This window comes from Maylandia zebra, linkage group LG19 (assembly GCF_041146795.1).
Source record: "Maylandia zebra isolate NMK-2024a linkage group LG19, Mzebra_GT3a, whole genome shotgun sequence".
In the NCBI taxonomy this organism is placed as follows: Eukaryota; Metazoa; Chordata; class Actinopteri; order Cichliformes; family Cichlidae; genus Maylandia; species Maylandia zebra.
Genome location: NC_135185.1, coordinates 7,693,874 through 7,713,459, shown reverse-complemented (window position 1 = coordinate 7,713,459; position 19,586 = coordinate 7,693,874). Strand labels below are relative to the sequence as shown.

The window sequence follows — 19,586 nt, the reverse complement described above, 5'->3', positions numbered from 1 at the left end:
TGCCAGAAGCCATCAGAATTATTCAAAGAAAAAAAATTCAATTGACAACTTATAAAAATTGTTCTTTTATTCTTTATACATTATGCATGTAAAATCTTAAATATATTCCATGTATTGAAGTAATAGAAGTACTTAGCATCCAAACCTTGAGTCAGTTGAAGTTCTGGTCAGTGCACTTTGTATTCTGTGGGATTTCATTCAAAAACCCGAAGTCTTATCTCAAAGAGACTCACCCTGTGTGAAAGAGGACAAAATTGGCTTCATCTCAATTTAAAATTGTGCTTGCTTTTGTTCAGGACAAGTATTTTGCTGTGGTTAACCAGCATATGTTGTCTTACAACGCACAGTCATGGTAAAAAGAAAGCATGCCTCCTGTCAACTCTAAGCTTTCACCTAACAGGGGAATATTTTACAATCCAGGGCAGCATTAACCTTAAAATGACAACGTGAAACAAACACCACGAGACATCTGACACCGTGTCGTTATTTATTTATTATTTTAAAAACATAAGCCAAACTTGAGAACCAACTATTGGAAAACCTGTGGATCGATTCAAATATCTATAGTATCAATACCAATGCTGGAGCGATACTAGCACGGTAGGATACTTTGTTTCTATCCTCTAACTTCAGTAAGTGAAGCCCACAAACCGCCTTTAGGTTATAGCAGCTGTGTTGGCTACAGTGGTCCTGTGTTTACTTGGTATCGGATCAATACCAACATTTACAGTATTGCGCAGCACTAACATACATTTTTTAAAACCATCTTTTTGCACCGATACCTTGAATTGTTTCCTGTATGACTTTTCCAAACTCCTGCATCACTGCAGAGGAATTTTGACCTACTTTTGTTTACAACGGTGAACTTTTGTTGATGCACAGCTCTCCTACAGTCCTGCCAAAGCACTTCAATCAGATTAAAGTCTGGACTTTGGCCATTTGAACAACTTGATTCATTTCTTTTTCAGCCATTCTGTTGTAGATCTGCTGCTTTGCTTGGGATCATTGCATGATAGTGGTTGGGCCAAGCTTTAGCTGTCAGACAGATAGCCTCACGTCTGAATACTCTGGTATACAGAGGAGCTCATTGTTGACAAAATGACTGCAAGGTGCCAAGAACCTGTGGCTGCTAAACAAACCCAAATCATCATCCATCCACCACCGTGCTCGACAGTTGGTACGAGGTGTTTGTGTCGATATTCCACCTTTGGTTTTCCATATAAACAGCGCTGTGCGTTGGCTCTACTGTAATCAAAAGAAGTGTTGTGGTGTGTTCACATATAACGTTGCACACCCCGTATTAAGCAGCAGGTAGGAAAGTGTTTTAAAATTTCAGAACTTAGAACGGGAGTGGAGATGAAATTTTGTAATTTTACAGCACAGGAGGAACCCCGCCTTCACTCTGATCCATCCCTAAGCTGATTTGTCATATTTTCCACAGCTTTTAAATTCATCCTGCTGTAAACATAAATTTTTCAATACCGGCTCCTTTCATTGCGAGGCGAACATTACATCCTCTAGGGATGCAAAAGGGGCTTGTTTTGGAATTACAGCATCAAAGACAATCGTTTCAAGTTGAGTGTACTTACTTGAAAGACATCTTAGCCGAATTTGTGCACAGTCTGAAGCACCATCCCTCTGGCACCGAACGAGCACATTCAAATAAGCGTTGCAGGAGATTTCCAAAATTAATTATTCGTAGTTATCGAGACAAACAGCAATGGCTGGATTTCCACATTTAATAATAGACAAAAAAAAATGTTCTGTCATTCTTTTATGTACATCAATAATTACAAGGTCAGTAAGCTATTATCCTCAAGTTTTACATGTAGTTGTCATCAGCTTCTAGTAATGCTTGTTCATCCTACTCTGCTGTCTTACATACAAAATATGCACTGTAGTCACATTTTTAAAAGCCGAGAGAGGTTCGCCATAAATGATTTGTTTTAAACCATTCAACAAATATCATTCACAATACTTTCTCATTATTTACAAAAGAACAGCAACTGCTAAATTATACATATTAACAGCCTACTTCCTCAAGATATATAATGCCTCTATACAAAAAGGAAGGAGGAGGAAAAACTAGAGGGGGTAATGCCTGAATTTACAATGACCTTATTCAGATGCTTTAACCTAGGTGTTACAGCATTTTAAGTACAGGTTAATGCAGCTAGTGTCTACTTGTGAATATTAGGAACGTTTCCAGTTACTAAACAGACTTCATGAACATGTATCTGCTGTACATTTCTACCAGCGAATACAGAGATTAATAAAGTGAAATAAGGCCACTGTAAAGTTTCAGTGTTACCCTAGTAAAGTTTGAGGCCTGGAAAGCAGAGCAAAATAGAGAAAGCTGCCCATCTATTCGAATCAAAAACAAAAAAAAATGGACAGGTAAACAGGGCAGTGACAGTGTACACGCTTTAAACGTTTCCCTTTGCAAACTTCCACACTCCCTCTCAGATATTTTGAGCTGCTCAGGAGCACTTCACACCCTGGTAACACCGAATGGTAGCGGGAGGTAATCGGCTGGAAAATCTGAACTTTAGGATGCAGGAATCTCGTAATGCGGCATCAGCAGAGTGCCCACGCTAAAGTTCATGTTTACCAACAGGGCTGGGCTTTAACGCGTTTAGACCAAGGGGAGAAAGTCAACAGATTTAGCTTCGGCCTGCCCACGTTGACGTTAAAATGGAGTGTATTGTGCTCTTAGGTTTTGATTTGTCGCATCAATTTGGTCTTACAAAAAACACAGGACACATACTGGAGCTGGATTTCTGACTTTTTAAAAAAAAGGCATTTCATATATATATTCTCATGCCATGCTGGCACAGATTCCTCAACACATAACGAGGAAAAAAAGCCAGTGATTCCACGTTTGACGGTTGAAAACAAAAAGCAGCTTTCCTGCAGCTTTAAAACCTTCCTCCAAGCAATATTTAATACTAATCCACCAAACAAAATAGGGCACACTGAGGCCATCTTCCAGCTCTGTAGAGGTATAATCATTTACTATTTAAGGATGGCAAGACTAAATTAGCAAACGCAGGCCCTTTTCCCCCATAGATGCTTTACAATAAATGCCTTACAGATAGATTCAAACTATTATATTCCAAGTAAAGGTTTTGATTAAAATGTGACTCCAAAAATAAATAAGAGGGGAAGAAAATGAATGTGCAGGTATGTTTCTTAGTAATTTGAAAGGACGGTTATGTTTGACTGGTTTTAATCTGGGATGGTTAAATATTTTCCCTGTTGCTGCCAAAAATTATTTTAGCACAAATTTGAATGATTACGTTTTGTATTTACACTTGAAATTTTTCCGCTACAAATACATAACATTTTTTGAGTACAGTTTCCAGTTTTGCGCTTAAATGACTGCTAGCTTATCCTGATTGCACAGACACCAGAGTAGCTCCACCCCCACTGGTCTACAGGTGGAAACCTTTCTGTAAAGCATCGACTGCAGGACGCAATCGATTTCCATCATGAGCCGTGTTTAAAGGTACCCTGTAGGGTTTTTTTTTTTTTATCATTAATGCTACGCATCAGCAATTTTTTTAAATTGTACACAAACACATCTGTCCCAGTGATTTGATGCTAATCCACTGGGGAAAAACAAAAGAAAAAAAAGCAGCAATGCATCAGAGCAAAAACATGCCGTGCAGGTTAGCACATTTAAAGGTGCAATATGTTTAGATTTAATTATTCCAAAGAAGTGTATGCATCACACATATCGACCGAATTTGGCATGCTAACCTGCCAACACTGACCCGTACTTTTACACAATTGCACTTTGCACTAAAGCATCCAGTCTGCACTCGGCACAGCATCAGAGAACCCCCCCCAAAAAAACCAACTTTTCTTTTATACGGACACTGAGGACCGGGAACTTTGAGCAGCAGACGGCAGACATGAGCACTGTTTGTGCCTCATTGTGAGTTTTAAAGAAAGTCAGGCTAAGAAAAAAAAAAAAACAAGGCTGCTTAGGATCCAGACTAGCTGCTAACGCTAATGCTAATGCAAAAACACTGACCTTCCCACTGCCACCCTAGAGTAAGGTGTTCTACATATTGCACCTTTAAAATTTGGCTTTGCAAAAGAAAAAGTAAAATCCTTCAGTATGTTTGCAAGCCGTCAAAGGTACATGTGATGCATCTGAGGAATACTGACTAAAAATCCAAGGCGGTGCTTTTAACACTAACGAAAGGCGACTAAATGCAGACAGAAGACCACAAAAAGTGGCTAATCTCAAAAATTAGTTATTAGTTGTTCATTTATAAGATACAGGCTACGCTCACACGTACACAGATATTTTTGAAAACACAGATTTTTCTGTGCGTTTGCGCCTTTCGTCCGCACGTAAACGGCGTTTTCGGTCACTGAAAACTGAGATTTTTAAAAACGCCTGCCAGGGTGGATATTTTCGAAAACTTTGTTTTTGCATTTATGTGCGGACGAGGAAAACGGAGAAAACGCAGCGTCAAAGATGTGCGCCTATTTTGAGGTTACACTGTGCGCCGCGTTTTTGTTTCGGTGAAATGAATTTCTGCCATGGTGGACTTAGACAAAATACTGTTACTGTTAATTTTACTCTCTGTAGTGTTTAAACGCTAACATATACACACACAGTTACTGTCCCTACACACATAGGACTCAGTTCTGCTTCTATGCGCCATCTTTGTTTACTCTTTCCCACCCAGGCTTCTAGACTTCTGATTGGCCAACATTTCTACATGGTTAGGAATATATCGCCACCTGTTGCTTTGGCATGTTCCTAGCAGCGTTTTCCTTCAATTTTGCATTTACGTGTGGACAGGATTTTTTTTTAAAAACAAAAACGGAAAATCTCCGTTTTCAAAAATACCCGTATACGTGTGGACGTAGCCACAATGTAGCTGAGATAAAAACAGCAAGACCTTTTTGTCCATCAGTCATCATTGGGGGGAGATGAGGTTATCATGGGGCGACCTAACTGGACAACAGTAGCTGCAGCTGGGCGTGGCTTCACCGTGCTGAGTGCAAATGAGTTTGCTGCTCGGCATGGCTGAAGCACACTAAGTAGGGCCTTTAAAGCATTAGTTGGCTGAATGGACTTCTCTTCAAGTTCTGTAGAGCTAAATATGCTTTGAATGCGCGCACAGGCCAAATTTATCCAATTACAGCATACAGTCTGGGCCACAAGCCCAGAATTATGAACCCGACAAACTGCAATTAGCCAAGACCAAGAATGAGGCATCGTGCTCTAATGATACATGAAACATGTCGTTACATTTATTATTAAAGTGATAAAAGTAATGACATGCTTTAGATATCAGGTCATACTGTCCAGCCCTACCATTAGCTGTAAGTCAGTCCTGTCCTAACAGGTGCAAACGCACAACTCGGAGTCTGTACACGCCAACACAGTCCTGAGAAGATGCCTGATCGGCAAAACAAAATTAATAAAAACAGCCGTGTGGGTGGACCAGGGATGAACTGCCCTGCATAAATGTTGAAACTGCAATATTACTTCTAAATTTATCTAATTGCTGAATGCTTGGGACTTGTGTAGGAGTCCGGTGTGAGGCTGCTGACAACAAACATGTTTACAGATAAACAGGTTTCATATACATGTCAAAAATCTGGAAAAACTTTAGTCTCGTTTGGGTTTCTTAAGCCAATCATAGCACAGAGGTTAAAGACAAAAACACAAACATTCAACATTATCTCAAAGACATCAGTATCCGACACAGGATCCGTGTCGTTTGAACCATCAAGCAGAAGAAGATCACAGTGGGCTGACTGGGCATGCAGAGCTCACATCTTCTTTACAAGCTCAGTGTCTTTCTTAAAAAAGGGGAAAAAAAAACTTCAAAGTGACAACTCGCTCTTTAATGGTCTAAACCCATCATCCCACAGTTCCTCTGCCGTCTGCATTAACCACTGCACCGCCCTGTCACCCACGGCCAAAGAAAGAAAGTGGCGACAAACCGTCCCCGGTGAATTACAGTTTACAGATTTACCTTGGCTGCACAGATTTTACATTCATTTATAGAAAACAAAACAAACAATCTTTATGAAATTATTACTGCAGTACAGTCGAAGCAGTTGTACACCACACTCGTATGGAGAGAGTCAATGCAACAAAATCATATTTGCAATGATGAAAACGACTGCCGTTGTAGGTTTTGTCACTGGAGAGTACAGTAAAGCGATTGAGCATCGTGAACAGCTAGTGTTTTATGTTAAACAGAAACAGGCCTGCTGCGGAGTGAAAACGTTAACCTGCAGAGAAATCAAAAACGCAAAGGTGCTGGCAGATCTCAGAGCTGCTGACGCTGCAGAGGAAAGACAGATGTAGTTCATGTGCCGTTCGGGCATTTTAGTGTTGGGAGCACATCGCCACCTTTGATGGCGGTTAATTGGAGTTTGCGAGCCGCGTGTCTGTCGTGTCTCTGCCACACTTTTGCCTCACAGGTTATTGTAAAGTCTCACTTTTAAGCCAAATCTCACACAAAGCGTAATTTTCTTCTTCCAATGGCCAACATAGCATGTTTTATCAGAGTTTCTTGAACTGAACTCCACCTTCAAATGGTTGGAGGTGAAAGAACTCCTTCATTCTGAGACAGGGTGGTAGGTGTTTTCAAAGGGACTGAAAAAGTACTAAATAAAAATACTCTGTGGAACTCAGAAGGACTCTTTGTGATCATCACATTCATGTAATAATAGTTGGTTATTACCAAAACGCCCTACAAGATCCAGAGCCTCAGCTTAATATAAATAATAATAATTAATATTATTTTATTCTGTAAAAACAACCCAACAAAACATCAAACTACCCATGTTGGGTAAAAAAACAAACCCTTTATTCTAGCAGAGGAAAATTGATAAAGACTGCAGGTGAAGCACTTTGATTCCTCAAAGCACGAGCATGAACGGAGCCGCTTCTCCGCGCCGTGACGCTCGCCGAGCGGAGTCACAAGCGCACGCGGCACTCTATAATTACAGAATGTCAGCTTTGTTCATGCTTTCTGTTCTGACCTTTTCCCAGTGCTAAAAGTGTGCCCTTTAACCAGGCGGTGTGAAGTTCTAGTATGCTGCGCACATGTGAGAGCCAGGAACTAAACACAACGAGCTCTTTAGGGTAGAATGCAAACTATTAAATTGTTCTATTGCTGCACTTCCCAGAGAGCGGGAAGTTTACAACCTTACGAGACTGCAGGAGACGCACCATATTTCCTATAGGTTGATACACCAACAAATGTGTCGAAGGCCTAAAAGTGCTGCAGTGTACAACTTATATCCTGTATATGTGAACAATAAGATACATATATAGCTACATGCAAAATTGAACAAAGAAAGAAAAACTAAAGCAAAAAATGGCACAAACCCAAATTTGATGCTTTAGTTGTGACATCTCTGTTTTAATCTACCAATCTCAGTTTTTCTGTGTTTGCCTTGAGATTTTTTTATTCTGCATTTTCCCTCATTTTCCCACTTGAAGTAATGCTGCTTTAAAAGCAGGACCGATATTTTAGATGTAGACTGTAGACAAGTGCAGGGAAAAGCAGCTGAGGGACCAGACGACAACATAAGAGACATGGAGGCCAATTCAAAAGTCCATTTTTAAAAAACGATGCTCTTAAAGAAACAGGCACTGACTCATGCATTCTGGCTGCTAACAAAAGTAAAAAAACACTGCACTTTACCATTTAAACGCTGGGGTTTAGCAGCTCCACTGTAGCCGCATCGATAAGGGCACAGACGTCGCTGCTGTATGGGCTAATTGGGCGGTTGTAGATAGATCACAGATGTGGAACGATCGCAATCGAATGGCACAATAAGAGCGGCGGAGATGCTGGTATCCCGGGGGTAGGAGGGATGCATTGCATTTTGGGAAATGAGAGCAGTAATTAGAAGGTATGGATTTCTTAGGCAACAGTCTCAGAGCTCAACAGTTGCCCTGGCAGCGGTCACTAACATCAGCCAAATCACTTCAGTCAGAGTCACGTGATCTATAGGAAGCCTGTGTCACAATGGTTTCGAGGACAATTTTTAATTGCCAGAGGTCCCCCCCCCACCCCACCACTACTTCTAGCTCTGTGTGTGAGTGAGCTTTGCATGCTGCCATTGGCTTTCATTAGAACTGGAAGAGTAATTAGCTGGAAAAGTTTCAATTGCACTGGCGATCCAGCAGCCAGCCGGCCAGCACGGGTGAGGCATTGCAGCGGTCTTGCCTTGTGCGGCGGACGGCTCGGCAGCCAAATGGCCAAAGACAGAGAGACAAAGCTCCAGACAGGCCACAAGAGTGGGCAGCGGGAGAAGACACATAGGCCGATTGAAATGTCACACACTCTTTAAATGGGCTCTGGCTACACAGGCAACCTCCTACAGTGGATCCTCATTAAAGGAAGACTGAACATGCTGTTAGCTTGCTCGGAGGCCAAACTGTGCAGGACTCCAGTGACAACAGCCCTCAGTGCTGAGCTGTGAACATGACAGCAGGTGACAATGGGCTACAAATGGGTACAAGGGCTTGCTGAAGTGTGTGTTATGCGTTTTTGTGTGTGCATGTCCAACTGAGCGTGTCCAGTTTTGTTCCTGCCTCTGAAATAACACAATACAAAAGAAAGAACAACAATAACTTAAATAAAATGCGAACATAGACGGTCGCAAAGTCTCTGGATTTTTTTTGTTTTGTTTTTTGTTTTGTCAAAAACTACGAGACAAGGATCTCTTCTAGCAGCAAGCCGTGGCCGCCTCGACTAACGAGGTGGTGTCGACAAATGTAAAATGTTTCGCTGAGGGGGAGGGGTCAGCACCTGCTCTGTCCCTTCCTTCCTTCCTTCCTCCCTCCCTCCCCCCTCTCTGTGTCTAGTTTCTGTCGATCAGTTCGAGGGGACTCCAAGCATCAAAGTTCCTGTAGGAGGACAGGAAGGGGGAGACCTCTGAGGCTGCAGTCTGCCAGATGTCTCGGTCCCCTTCACCAAAACGTTCAAGTCCTGCGTCCCAGCATGCACCTCTCCCTGCCAGAGCAGAGCTGGTGGGAGTCTCTGAAGGATGGGGCTGAGGCGAGGGGAGGGTGGGGGAGGCTGATGGGAGAGCTTTTGGTGTTGGGATGGTAGAAGAGGACAGGGGATGCAGTCAGATGCAGGTGGATGGCTGTGCTGTGGGCTGCTGTTTACGGTTCCTCAGTCCGCCAGACTTCTCCTTGTACCCCACACACATCTGCTGAGATACATCGACCAGCGCGCTGGCCACGGCCAAACCTGCGCACACAGGAGGACTCGTTTAGTTAAAGTAAAAGATATAAAACTACAAACATGAATTACTTTTATTACGCTTTTCCTTATTTTCTGTCATATCAACCTGTGAACTTTGTATAACATATAAAACATGTCCAAAGTTTCAAACATGTGCAAATAATCACACTGCTCCACAAAAGACAAGGTACGATCTACTATGATCAGGGGTGCACATGAGTGGTCCACAGGTGTGCATGCGACATGTGCGCCCCTGAATATGATCACCTCAAGCACAGAGCTTTGTTTTTCTTTTTCTTTTTTTTGCGAGAGGCAGCCAATCAGAAGACAACTTTAAAAAACCTAAAAAACACAGTGTGACCTTTAAGACAGAGGATGAACTGCGATGTTAGCACTTTTAACCTCCAAGAATACAAATGTGGAGCTGGGAATGAGGATAAATGATCAAGTTTAAAGTAGAAACTGACCCATAAATAAGGAAATCGATGCATATAAGTTAAATTAGAGGGAGAGAAGTTAAATGCTAAGCCATGTTAAAATGGCGAGGAGATCGTTTATAATTAAGGAAAAAAATTAAGACACTGAAATGTATGTACTGGTAACAGTCTCAAAAACCCAGCATTAATTAGGCTACACTTGCAATATGAGGCTAACTCTGAATGCAGTAACTGTAATGTGGGGAAAGCTGCTGATGTGTGGAAAGCAAAACACACAACTGCCAACTCACAACCGCATACACAAACGTGCAGAGCTGGCAATCATTAACTTACACCACACTTCATCAACATTTAATAACATTCTCTGAGCCATGAAATACCAGTAAACTCCATTTATCACCAATATTAGACGCATTTATTGCAATCAAGTAAACACTGAAGGCATAAAAAAGAGAAAACGGCTGCGCTAGGGGTCGCATGCTGAGAAATCATACAGATACTACTAGTTTCTTATTGGTTGAAAAAGAGAAAAAAAAGCAGGATGGCTCAAATCACCTAAACGAGCCGAAGATAGAAATCAGTGATAATCTGTGGTGGTGATATCCTTTTGGTTGCTATGAAATGAGCTAAAGAGTGCTGTGAGGCTGGGATGCTGAAAAACTGAAAGCAGTTTAAAGATCTGAAAGCAACACGGCTGGATGGGGAGCAAGTTAAAAGCATTATAACGGTAGACCCCCCCCCCAGGGCACGAGGAGATGGGAGGAACACGGCTAACATGGTCTCAACAAAAGCTGCCCGAGGGAAAGCTCCATCGAGAGCCGCGGCAGTTTTGTTATGACAAAAGGACAATGTGGTAATTAATAAGGGCCTTAGGCATGCTGATGGTCTGGGGATTGCAACTGTGGGAGGCAAAGAGCTATACAACACAGAGGAGGAAAAAAATACTGAAAGAAAGGCGAGTTGAATTATTGAGACAGTAAAAGAAAGAGAACAGGAAACAAAAACTAAGAAAAGGTAAGGGAAGCAGCACTTGGGTCTTATCAGAGGATCTTGAAAAGAAAGATAAGGAAAACAGATGAAGCATGGGTGGGAATGTGAAGACAGCAAGTGACAGAGCAGAGGATGAAAGAAAGTAATGGACTCAATTCTCAGTGCAGTCAGAAGTTGGGCAAAAAAAAGGAGGAGGAAGGGAAAGAAGGGAGCAGAGGGAAACAGGAAAAACACTAGATTGCACTTTAAAGCAACGAGGATGAGAAGAGGATAGAGAGGAATCAAGCACAGAATGAGTCTGCATGGATATAGCTGCAGTATGCTTCCTAACACACCAAGTAGATGAAGGTAGGAAAGCAACAAGCAGTCTTCATTTCGCCACAGGAAGAGGAAAAAAGGAGGGAGTGAAGAGCAGTAACTGAGGAAAACCAGGAATAGCACTGCTGCTTTCAAGCTGCAGCGTTTTTAAAAATGAATACATCCACATCAAAACGATGGTGCTACATGAAGTAATTACTGTAAACATGTTAGACCACTGTCGAGATGGATGTGCATGATTTTGCTGAGACTAAAAATCACGCAATCCCCAAGTAGCACTCAGAGGTGTGGTTGGTTCTGCGAGTAATTTACAACTGTTGTGCTGTTTTCCAAACACAGGCACAGTCAGCTGATGTCCAAAAACAGGCAGTTAGTGAGGTCGGGTTAATTGGTGATCCTAAATTGCACATAGGTGTGAATGAGAGTGCGAATGCCCCGTGAGAGGCTGGCAACTGGTCCAAAGTGCACGCAGCTGAATTTGAGTAGGTCCACCACTAAAAATCAGTCATGTGGTCAAGTAGAGCTCATGAGATCACTGTGAAACCTTGAGTGCTCTCCATGGTCCTGAAATCACAACGGTTCAATTTGAGTGTAATTAAATTTAATATTTTACGTAAAGGTATTGATCCAGACTGACGTCCATCCAAGGCCTGATTATTGTCAGGATGGGGTCCAAAATCCACATCGTGATCCCTCCGTTCTCTCCTTTCTCCAACTGCTAAAAACTAAAGAGTGGCTGGAAGGTTTTGCTGCCGCAAGTGAGCTAATACAGGGCGCAATACATGCTTTTTTCCAGCGTTAAATATCAGTGCAAATAGCACGTCACAAATCAGTTTGCACGCTTGATTTAAATATTCTCTCCTTCCTATATTTTGAAAAAGGAACCAAGAAATCTCTAAATTCCTAATTTTTATGTCATCTTCTCACTGTGCTCTGTTTCTAAATGCTGATAGTGCTTTTTTACCTCCCACCAAAACCCAAATCTGGTCCTTGCATCCTAATTTTTTTTAATTTAAATATATAGGCCTGGGGGAAAAAAATAGATGCGCGAGCTCTCAATTATTTTTTATCCATGTATATTAAATGCATTAACTTGGAAGCATTTTGCAGGTTTATCCTGTACAAATATTAAATAAAAATTTAACTAATCTATAGATTAAGAATCAAGATCACCAGTTTCATTTTCTTAAAACTGAAGCTGGTGTGTGTGTGTGTATACACTGGAGGCTGGATCATAAAGTCAGTGTTGGATAACAAAAGAAAGAGGAAGTGAACCACGTTGAAAAAAGACTGAAAGGCTCAAAATTGTCATGGACCGACTAAGACCAAAGCTACAGTACATAACAGAGGGGGGAGGAAGTCAGATCAAGGAAAGATGATGTAAAAAAGTGAGGCTCAATCAAACAAACAAGTCAGGAAAGAAAAACAAGTGAAGGATTTTAAAGGCTGCGTCTTACCAGACTGTCCTGGAGGAGGGATTCCGCCAGTGCCCCTGGGTAACCGTACAAAGATGGAGAGCACGGCGGCTTTGTTGCCAAAGCAAGGCTCGAGGGCGATGGGTTTTGGGACGGACTGTGGAAAGAAAATGGGAAAAGAAGAAAAAAGTATACATCACAAGGCTCTCAAATCCTGGTGAACACACACCATTTTCAAAGCCGTGGATAACAGAGGCTTTACTGTTACTGTTCTTGTTTGTGTCAGCAACATGCACAGAAACACAAAAAACCCACCTTTCTATCCCGTGCTGAGATGCAACTACTGATCTGCAGGCACAAATTGCCCACCCCTCCAACCTTCAAAATCCCCAACTGAGCACAATTTCATGACAATGCCACATGTGTGCAGCGTTGGCAATGAGTGGCTATCAAGCGAAGACGCCTGAATGGAGATTTGGGTCGGCGGTGCGCTCCGGTCGCTGCAGGCCGTCTGACACGCCTGACTCTCTAATACCAATATCTCCTTTTTATCAGCGACTCATCCATATGTGGGGGATGAGTCCCCCCCCCCTCCACCCTGTAAACACTGTCTGGATCTGCTGCTGATGCTAGCCTCGTACAATATTTATAGTTTTACCTCGACAGAGGATATGGATATGGAGAATGCCACCATCTTGCCTGCATACAGATAACTTCCTGTGTCTCTCTGGCTTTGTGTTTTGAATTCCTGAGCCGGACAAGAAAAATTGGGCCATGGCATGGCTTCACACACTACTGACACTGCCTCTCAATGTGCTCAAACACAAAACCTTCCAAAACAGACAAGTTGAGATCCTTCCCATGGCAGTCTTTATACTCTGGAGAGTTGAGTTTAACTCCCCGAGTGGGAATGCAGCTAAAGTGACACACGCACGCACATACAGCACTAGGCACACACTCTTTTCGCCTTTTCACTCACAAATTCATCACAGCTTGTCTCTCTCACACACACACACACACACACACACACACACACACACACACACACACACACACACACACACACACACACACACACGCACAGTAAGTATACACATGGGGAGCAGGGCAGTAATGATATTCAGGCTCTGACCCATTTTACACATTTATTCTCTGCTCCGTCTCTCTGAGGCTTACCTTTCATACCAGCAGGATACACAGGCTGTCTCGCAGGTAGCTAGGGAAGTGGCACAAAGACCTGGATGCCTCTGGGTGTCTGTATGTATGTATGTGTGTGTCTGAGTAGGGATTCAGTTCAGCTGGTGCTGTAACAGAAGGGAGTCTGTATTTGTTTATGCCCGCACACATGTGTGTCTGTCTGTTTATGGCACGTGTGCTTTCGGAGGTGTGCCTGTGCAATTGGCCATGCTCAGGTACAACCTGACAGAGAAGGGCATTTTATGCCCAGTTATGTGCACTGTATACAGTACGCCTTAGTGGATACCATCATGCCTTCCAGACACTCAATAAATGTGCTGGTGATTTTACACGTCGGCCTCATGCATGGATAAACCATCATATCCGTTTTTCTCTAAAAGCAATGACTGCAATTTGACTGGGTAGGACACTCTGGCACTCCCGTATCATTTTCACACAGCTGTACCCTCTTATGGGAGATGTCCCAAGACGGGGTTCTTGCACGCAAGAGATCGCAATGCTTCGCAGCACTGGACGCTTGATGGACAGGCCACTAGGGCGGTGTCGTAACAGATAATCGACAGGGCCTATCTCTCTTCTACGGCCTCGTGCAACCATGCAAATGCAAACCATGCTCCTAGATTTTGGGCAAAAACCAACATGGCGGCCTGCTAGCAAACTTTCTCTTACATTTAACAGTCATTTTTACTATTTTTGTCCAGCAAAATGCACCTCTAAAAATAACACCATTTAATGCAAGAAATAAGTTAGTATTCCAAGATGCATTCAGCCAAAGCCTATGTTCATATAACAACTGGCTAAACAGAAAAACTGGCTTTACACTTTGCGCTGCGTGTGCATAACACCAATGTGTGTGTATATAAGAGCTCGCAACACTTTCTCCTCTCACATTTACACACACACAGCATTAAAGCCCTTCCTGAGAACTGACGGGTGTTGGCGTGTCACCCTCTGGAAACACTGCAGTCGAACCAGCAGCAGCAAATAAATTTCTAGACACTAAAGCTGTGGCCTGCTTCTCAACTCTGACACGCAATAAATAAATTACTGTAACAGTGGCACGGCTTTGAGAAATTAATCTGACTAATGTAGACAAAGAGGCCCATAGATAATAGGATGGGTCACTGCTTTGTTTTGCATTCTCTTCTCCTTCAGCCTCCTTCTTCACCTCCACCCCACTCTTGTAAAGATATTTTTAAAAGGCTAAAATCACAGAGAGTTTATGCTTTACAATCCATATAGTGTGCCACAGCGTCTCCTTCATGACCTCTGACCCAGACAAGGGAAAACTTCACAACAGCTTATCACGGTGAAGACAGAGCTCCTTCTTCCATGTAATGTTCTCTATTAAAAAGGGAAAAAAAACACTCTTTCACTCCCTTGCTTTTGCCATTTGTTTGTCTTTTAAATCGCTTGCCTCGGTGGTGCTCACTGTCACATTTCAACATCAACCCCAAGTTGTAAAAGAACATGTAAAAATGCTGAAAAATCTCACAAAAGACAAGCAAAGTTTTTTTGGGAGACGATAATGTGACGTAACAGCTGTAGAAGTGACAAGTTAACAGCTAATAACAAAAGTCTACTGTAGTATATAACATGTAGTATTATATGAATAGAAACATATGACCTGCGCTTACTCTCTCTCTGCTTTTTTAAACACGTCTCAGTGCAATACTTTGCATGTTTTGGTTTATGCCACTTTCACAGCTGTTCAGTGACGCTATTGTCTCCCCAAAACTACTGTAGTGTTTTTGTTTTATGTACTTTGTGTTTTATCCAACTCCCTGTGTTTTATTCATCTTTTGTGTATCTTTAACGTTGTCTTTGTGTTTTATTCCATTTCTGTTGTTTACTGGTGTTTTCTGTGTGTTTGACATCTGAGGGCTACCACAGCTATCACATAACGCAGCCCCTTTATATGTTTGCATTTAATAAGACTAAAGGATTTTTCTCAAAAACGAGCACTAAATGCCTCACTAAACGTGAAAAAATGATTTCCGAAACTCTTAAACAGTCTTGCCTCCCAACATCTGTGGTTACTGGGGAAACTGTAAGTGTGCTACGCTTCATCCCATGTGAGACACGAGGCTGCTAAACTCTGCAAGCTGTCAAGTTTCTGACACTTGTGTCTGAAATGACACGTATGAACCAATCAGTTTATCTTCAAGGAATTCCCCTTACACATATTACACTATTTATAGGCACAGCTCTTTCTCTCTTTCCTTTCAGTGAGTTCACGAAAACAGAGGCTGAGCAAGAATAGAAAAAAAGCACGAGTCCTTCTCTAAGAGTGGATTTCAATGGCAAATACAGACGAATTCACAGCACAGATATCATGTTTAATGCATGTGTATGATGACCTTGTCAGCTAGTGTTCTGATTTTTGAAATAAATAAATAAAAATCAGGTCTGACTTTGATTACTATCAATTTTCTGGAGCACCTCAAACACTGTATACTGTATAGAAACAGAAAATATCCAATTAAGGTTTTTACAGGGAATGAAAAAAATAGATTTAAATGAACTACATATTAATTTACTTTTTGTGAAGGTTGCTGTGGGACGCAGTCAGAGGTGTCTATAGCGCTCCAAAGGCACTTTAGAAAAGCAAAATTAAAGACTCACAAGAGAGGTGGCAGAGAACCAGATAAAAGCATCCTATTTTTCATTTGATTAAAGTAAAAGCCAATATTTTCCCCCAAGGCAACAAAGAGAAGAAGAAAAAAAAAAAACAACCTTAATATCCCTTACAGCTTTGTGTGATAAATGAGTGATGACTCAATAACGAGATAAGACAACAAAGCACTCACTATAAGGATCATTTCTTCCCATTTTCAAAATCACGGTGCCAGAACATCATTATATTCTGCTGACACGGATTGCTAAAAAAAATGGGAATAAAAATACCGACAACTGACAACCAATACAACATAAGGTAGAGCAATACCACACTTGGCTAAGTTTGCTCCTCGATGCCTTGGTACAAGAAAAGATGAAACAATTATTTTGGCCTTGCCAGAAGCACTTCAACTAGGCTGGGTTTGCTCCAGTCCACGGGCCTGTTTTTGCCTCAGGCAGAATGGATTTCTCATCCAATGTTTTTACAACTGAAAAATAAGTGGCGCCGTGATGACTCGAGCACATCTGTATTCTGTGTAAAAATAAATAAACAAAAAAAAAAAAAGAAGAAGAAAAAGACTGGCAGCTTTTAATTTCACAGCTTAGAGTCCAAGTCCAATTTCCACCGCAGCAGCTGCAAGCTGCTCTTAGGTTGTGACTTGTTTTCGTGTCGTTTCTCATTTTATAACACCGGTATCTCATATTCAGACCGAAGAGGGAGTAGGCACTGCGAATAAGTGTGGTATTGGAAGAGACTCGCTATCAGACTGATGTGAGATGTGACAATGGGATCATTTTGATTTCAACAGGCCTTGTTGCATTGTCAATTGCGGTGTTCATCAGCACTGCATCCAGTGTACAACCTCAATTTCAACTTGACACTACTAGGCAGGTGCTTCACTTTCTATTGTTGAGAAAAACAAAACAGGAAAAACCAAAAACCCCAAAACAAACAAACACACCTAATTTATCTTCCACAACATACATTTTATTTTGTCCTATGCAGAAATTAAGGGATGGGGGGGATCAAAAAAACAACACCTTGAAAAATTCAATTATCCATCCTTTCAAACTCTTTGAGCGTGCTTTGTCTTTGCCTAAGATGTTCCCCGAAGGAGGTGTCTTTTTCTGTGGTCTTCTTCAGAAGCTGCATGTTAATAACATTCCCCAGCAGATGCCTTTGTTATATGGTGTTGAAGCGCTCTCCCCCAACTCCGCCGGCTCCCCCTTGCTCAACCTCCCTCACCAGCCGCCACTCTGGAGAGTTATCTAGAGTGGCCAGGCAGAGCGGCAAAAGGTTTTGTTAAATTACCTCCAGTAATTAGCCCAGTAGGAAGCATTGCCCACACACACACAAAAACACACATACGTTCACATTGATGTGGGCATACAAAGCAACCGCATGCTGCTCCGCTTTCATCCACTGCATTCGTTTCTACTTTAGCAGCAGCCAGGGGATAGTTTTCCCCTAGCAGCAACAAGAGCAAGCCAGTCTCCCTGTTGTGGTGACTCACCAGGTACAGCCGCACCACTGAGCCAACTTTGAGTTTTTAGTGAGTTGGTTTCTTTCCACCAAAAATCATTTGGCACCCTGTAATGGCAACATATGGTGATGGATTTGAACTAAATCCTCCAGAGAAGTTTATATATAAGTGCAGTACTGTGCAAAAGCCTCCAACCACACATATTTCTTTATGTTTTGCTGGGCAAATAGGCAATATGTGCAGCAATTTATTCAAATATGCAATTATAAATGGAAAAAGCATGTAAGTATACTAATTAAAAGTACCTGCCCCGTTCCCAATGTAACATTTACATGTTTTCAAATCACCAAACTGGTTTTAATATTAGACCACGATGAAAATGAGTAAATACAAAACAATCTTGATGGACATTCAAAGCTCTTCTTTGAACTTTGGATGCCTTTTGTTCGGTTCTCTGTCAAGTTGATCCCGCTGAGCTTCAAAAATGTTCAAGTACAATCCGTGACTGATAATGTTCCAAAAAATGCTTTTACTGCACTTACAGTCAGATCAAGTAAATTAATATTGCTTGGTGGAGCCAATTTGGATGGTTTTTTTCAGCATTCATAACTCAAAAAGATTCCCAGCATCCCCGGCTGAAATGCAGCCCCAAACCATGATACAGCCTCCACTGTGTTTTACAGATGGCTGTAGACACTCGCTGCTGACCTCCTCTATACATACATGAACCAAGTTTAAATTTGGTTTAAATTTGAATTTGAACCAAAACATGCAAGTATAGGATCTGTTGCCACTAATTTTCAGTCCAGTTCTTGTCTAATTTAGAGGGTTTTTTTCACTGAAGCGTATGTGCAGTAATGCCAACCGCATGCTAATTTTATTTGAAGACTAAAGACAGCGGAAGAGAACAATGGCTGTCATTTTTAATACAAACGCACGCACACACAAGCTCAAACAAACTGAGGTATCTGATGTGCTGGCCAAAACAAACAAAAGGCACATACTTTTCTTCTAGTGCTCCCTCATCTTTCAGCCCATTTCTGTTTGTTGGTTTTTACATAAGTGCCAGAACAGAAACACTGATTACTGACAAAACAACATAAAACACCTCAGGAAATATAACCTCAGACATCAAAAATGTGTAATTGCATGTAATTGTAATTCAATCTGGGAGGAAAAGTCCTTTTTTTTTCCCATTTCACAATGAAATACAGAAAGGACCTAAAAAATGAGGTACACAATGAATATCTTGTCTTTCATAAAGAAAAAACAACAAATAAAAATAACTGAGCACTGATCTGCGCTGATTGATTTTGCCTCATTAAGACAGAATGTGACGACCTTCTCTGTACCTTTAAGGGCAAGTATTGATAACTCAGTATATCTCAACAAAGATGTGGGTTGATGACCATTAGATTCCAGGTTATTTGAAGGGTAGTTAAATAACTTCTGATGCACAACCAGTCATTTTGTCCTATAATCAGGCCTGAAATGTGGCAGACTCCACTCTGATCAGAAAACACTACTCCTAGTAGGGCTGGGCCATATTATACCGTTCACGGTAATACCGGTATAATGTTAGGCAACGATAGGAAAATGAAATATCGCGATAGAATGGGAGTAAAACGCGCATGCGCAGTGCCTTTGTTTTCATACGCACATGGCCGATTGTTGAGTGAAACAGATGAACCAGAATTGGTTTGTAAAAATGGTGCAACTTCCGTGATGTGGAACTGGTTTGGTGTTTGTCCGTCAGATACACAACAAAGCACATTTTTTTGCAGAACATGCAAGCAGCCGTTGTTATTGTCATATTTGTCGGACTAAGATGCTCTTAAATCTGGGAGTAATCTGGGTCCTAAACTCAGTATGCTTCAG

The 19,586-nt window shown here is 41.7% G+C and overlaps 1 protein-coding gene across 1 annotated transcript in view; it reads right to left on the bottom strand.

The window, feature by feature from the left end:
* Positions 1-1,725: 1,725 nt before the first annotated feature.
* The window catches only part of atrn (attractin), a 136,418-nt gene continuing 118,557 nt past the window's right edge, over positions 1,726-19,586 (bottom strand). The window contains exons 28-29 of the mRNA XM_004554785.3: positions 12,451-12,565; positions 1,726-9,254 (exon numbers count right to left, since the gene is read on the bottom strand). Coding sequence (XP_004554842.1) covers positions 9,130-9,254; positions 12,451-12,565 — 240 coding nt within the window. The 3' untranslated portion in view covers positions 1,726-9,129. The remainder of the gene's footprint in view (positions 9,255-12,450; positions 12,566-19,586) is intronic.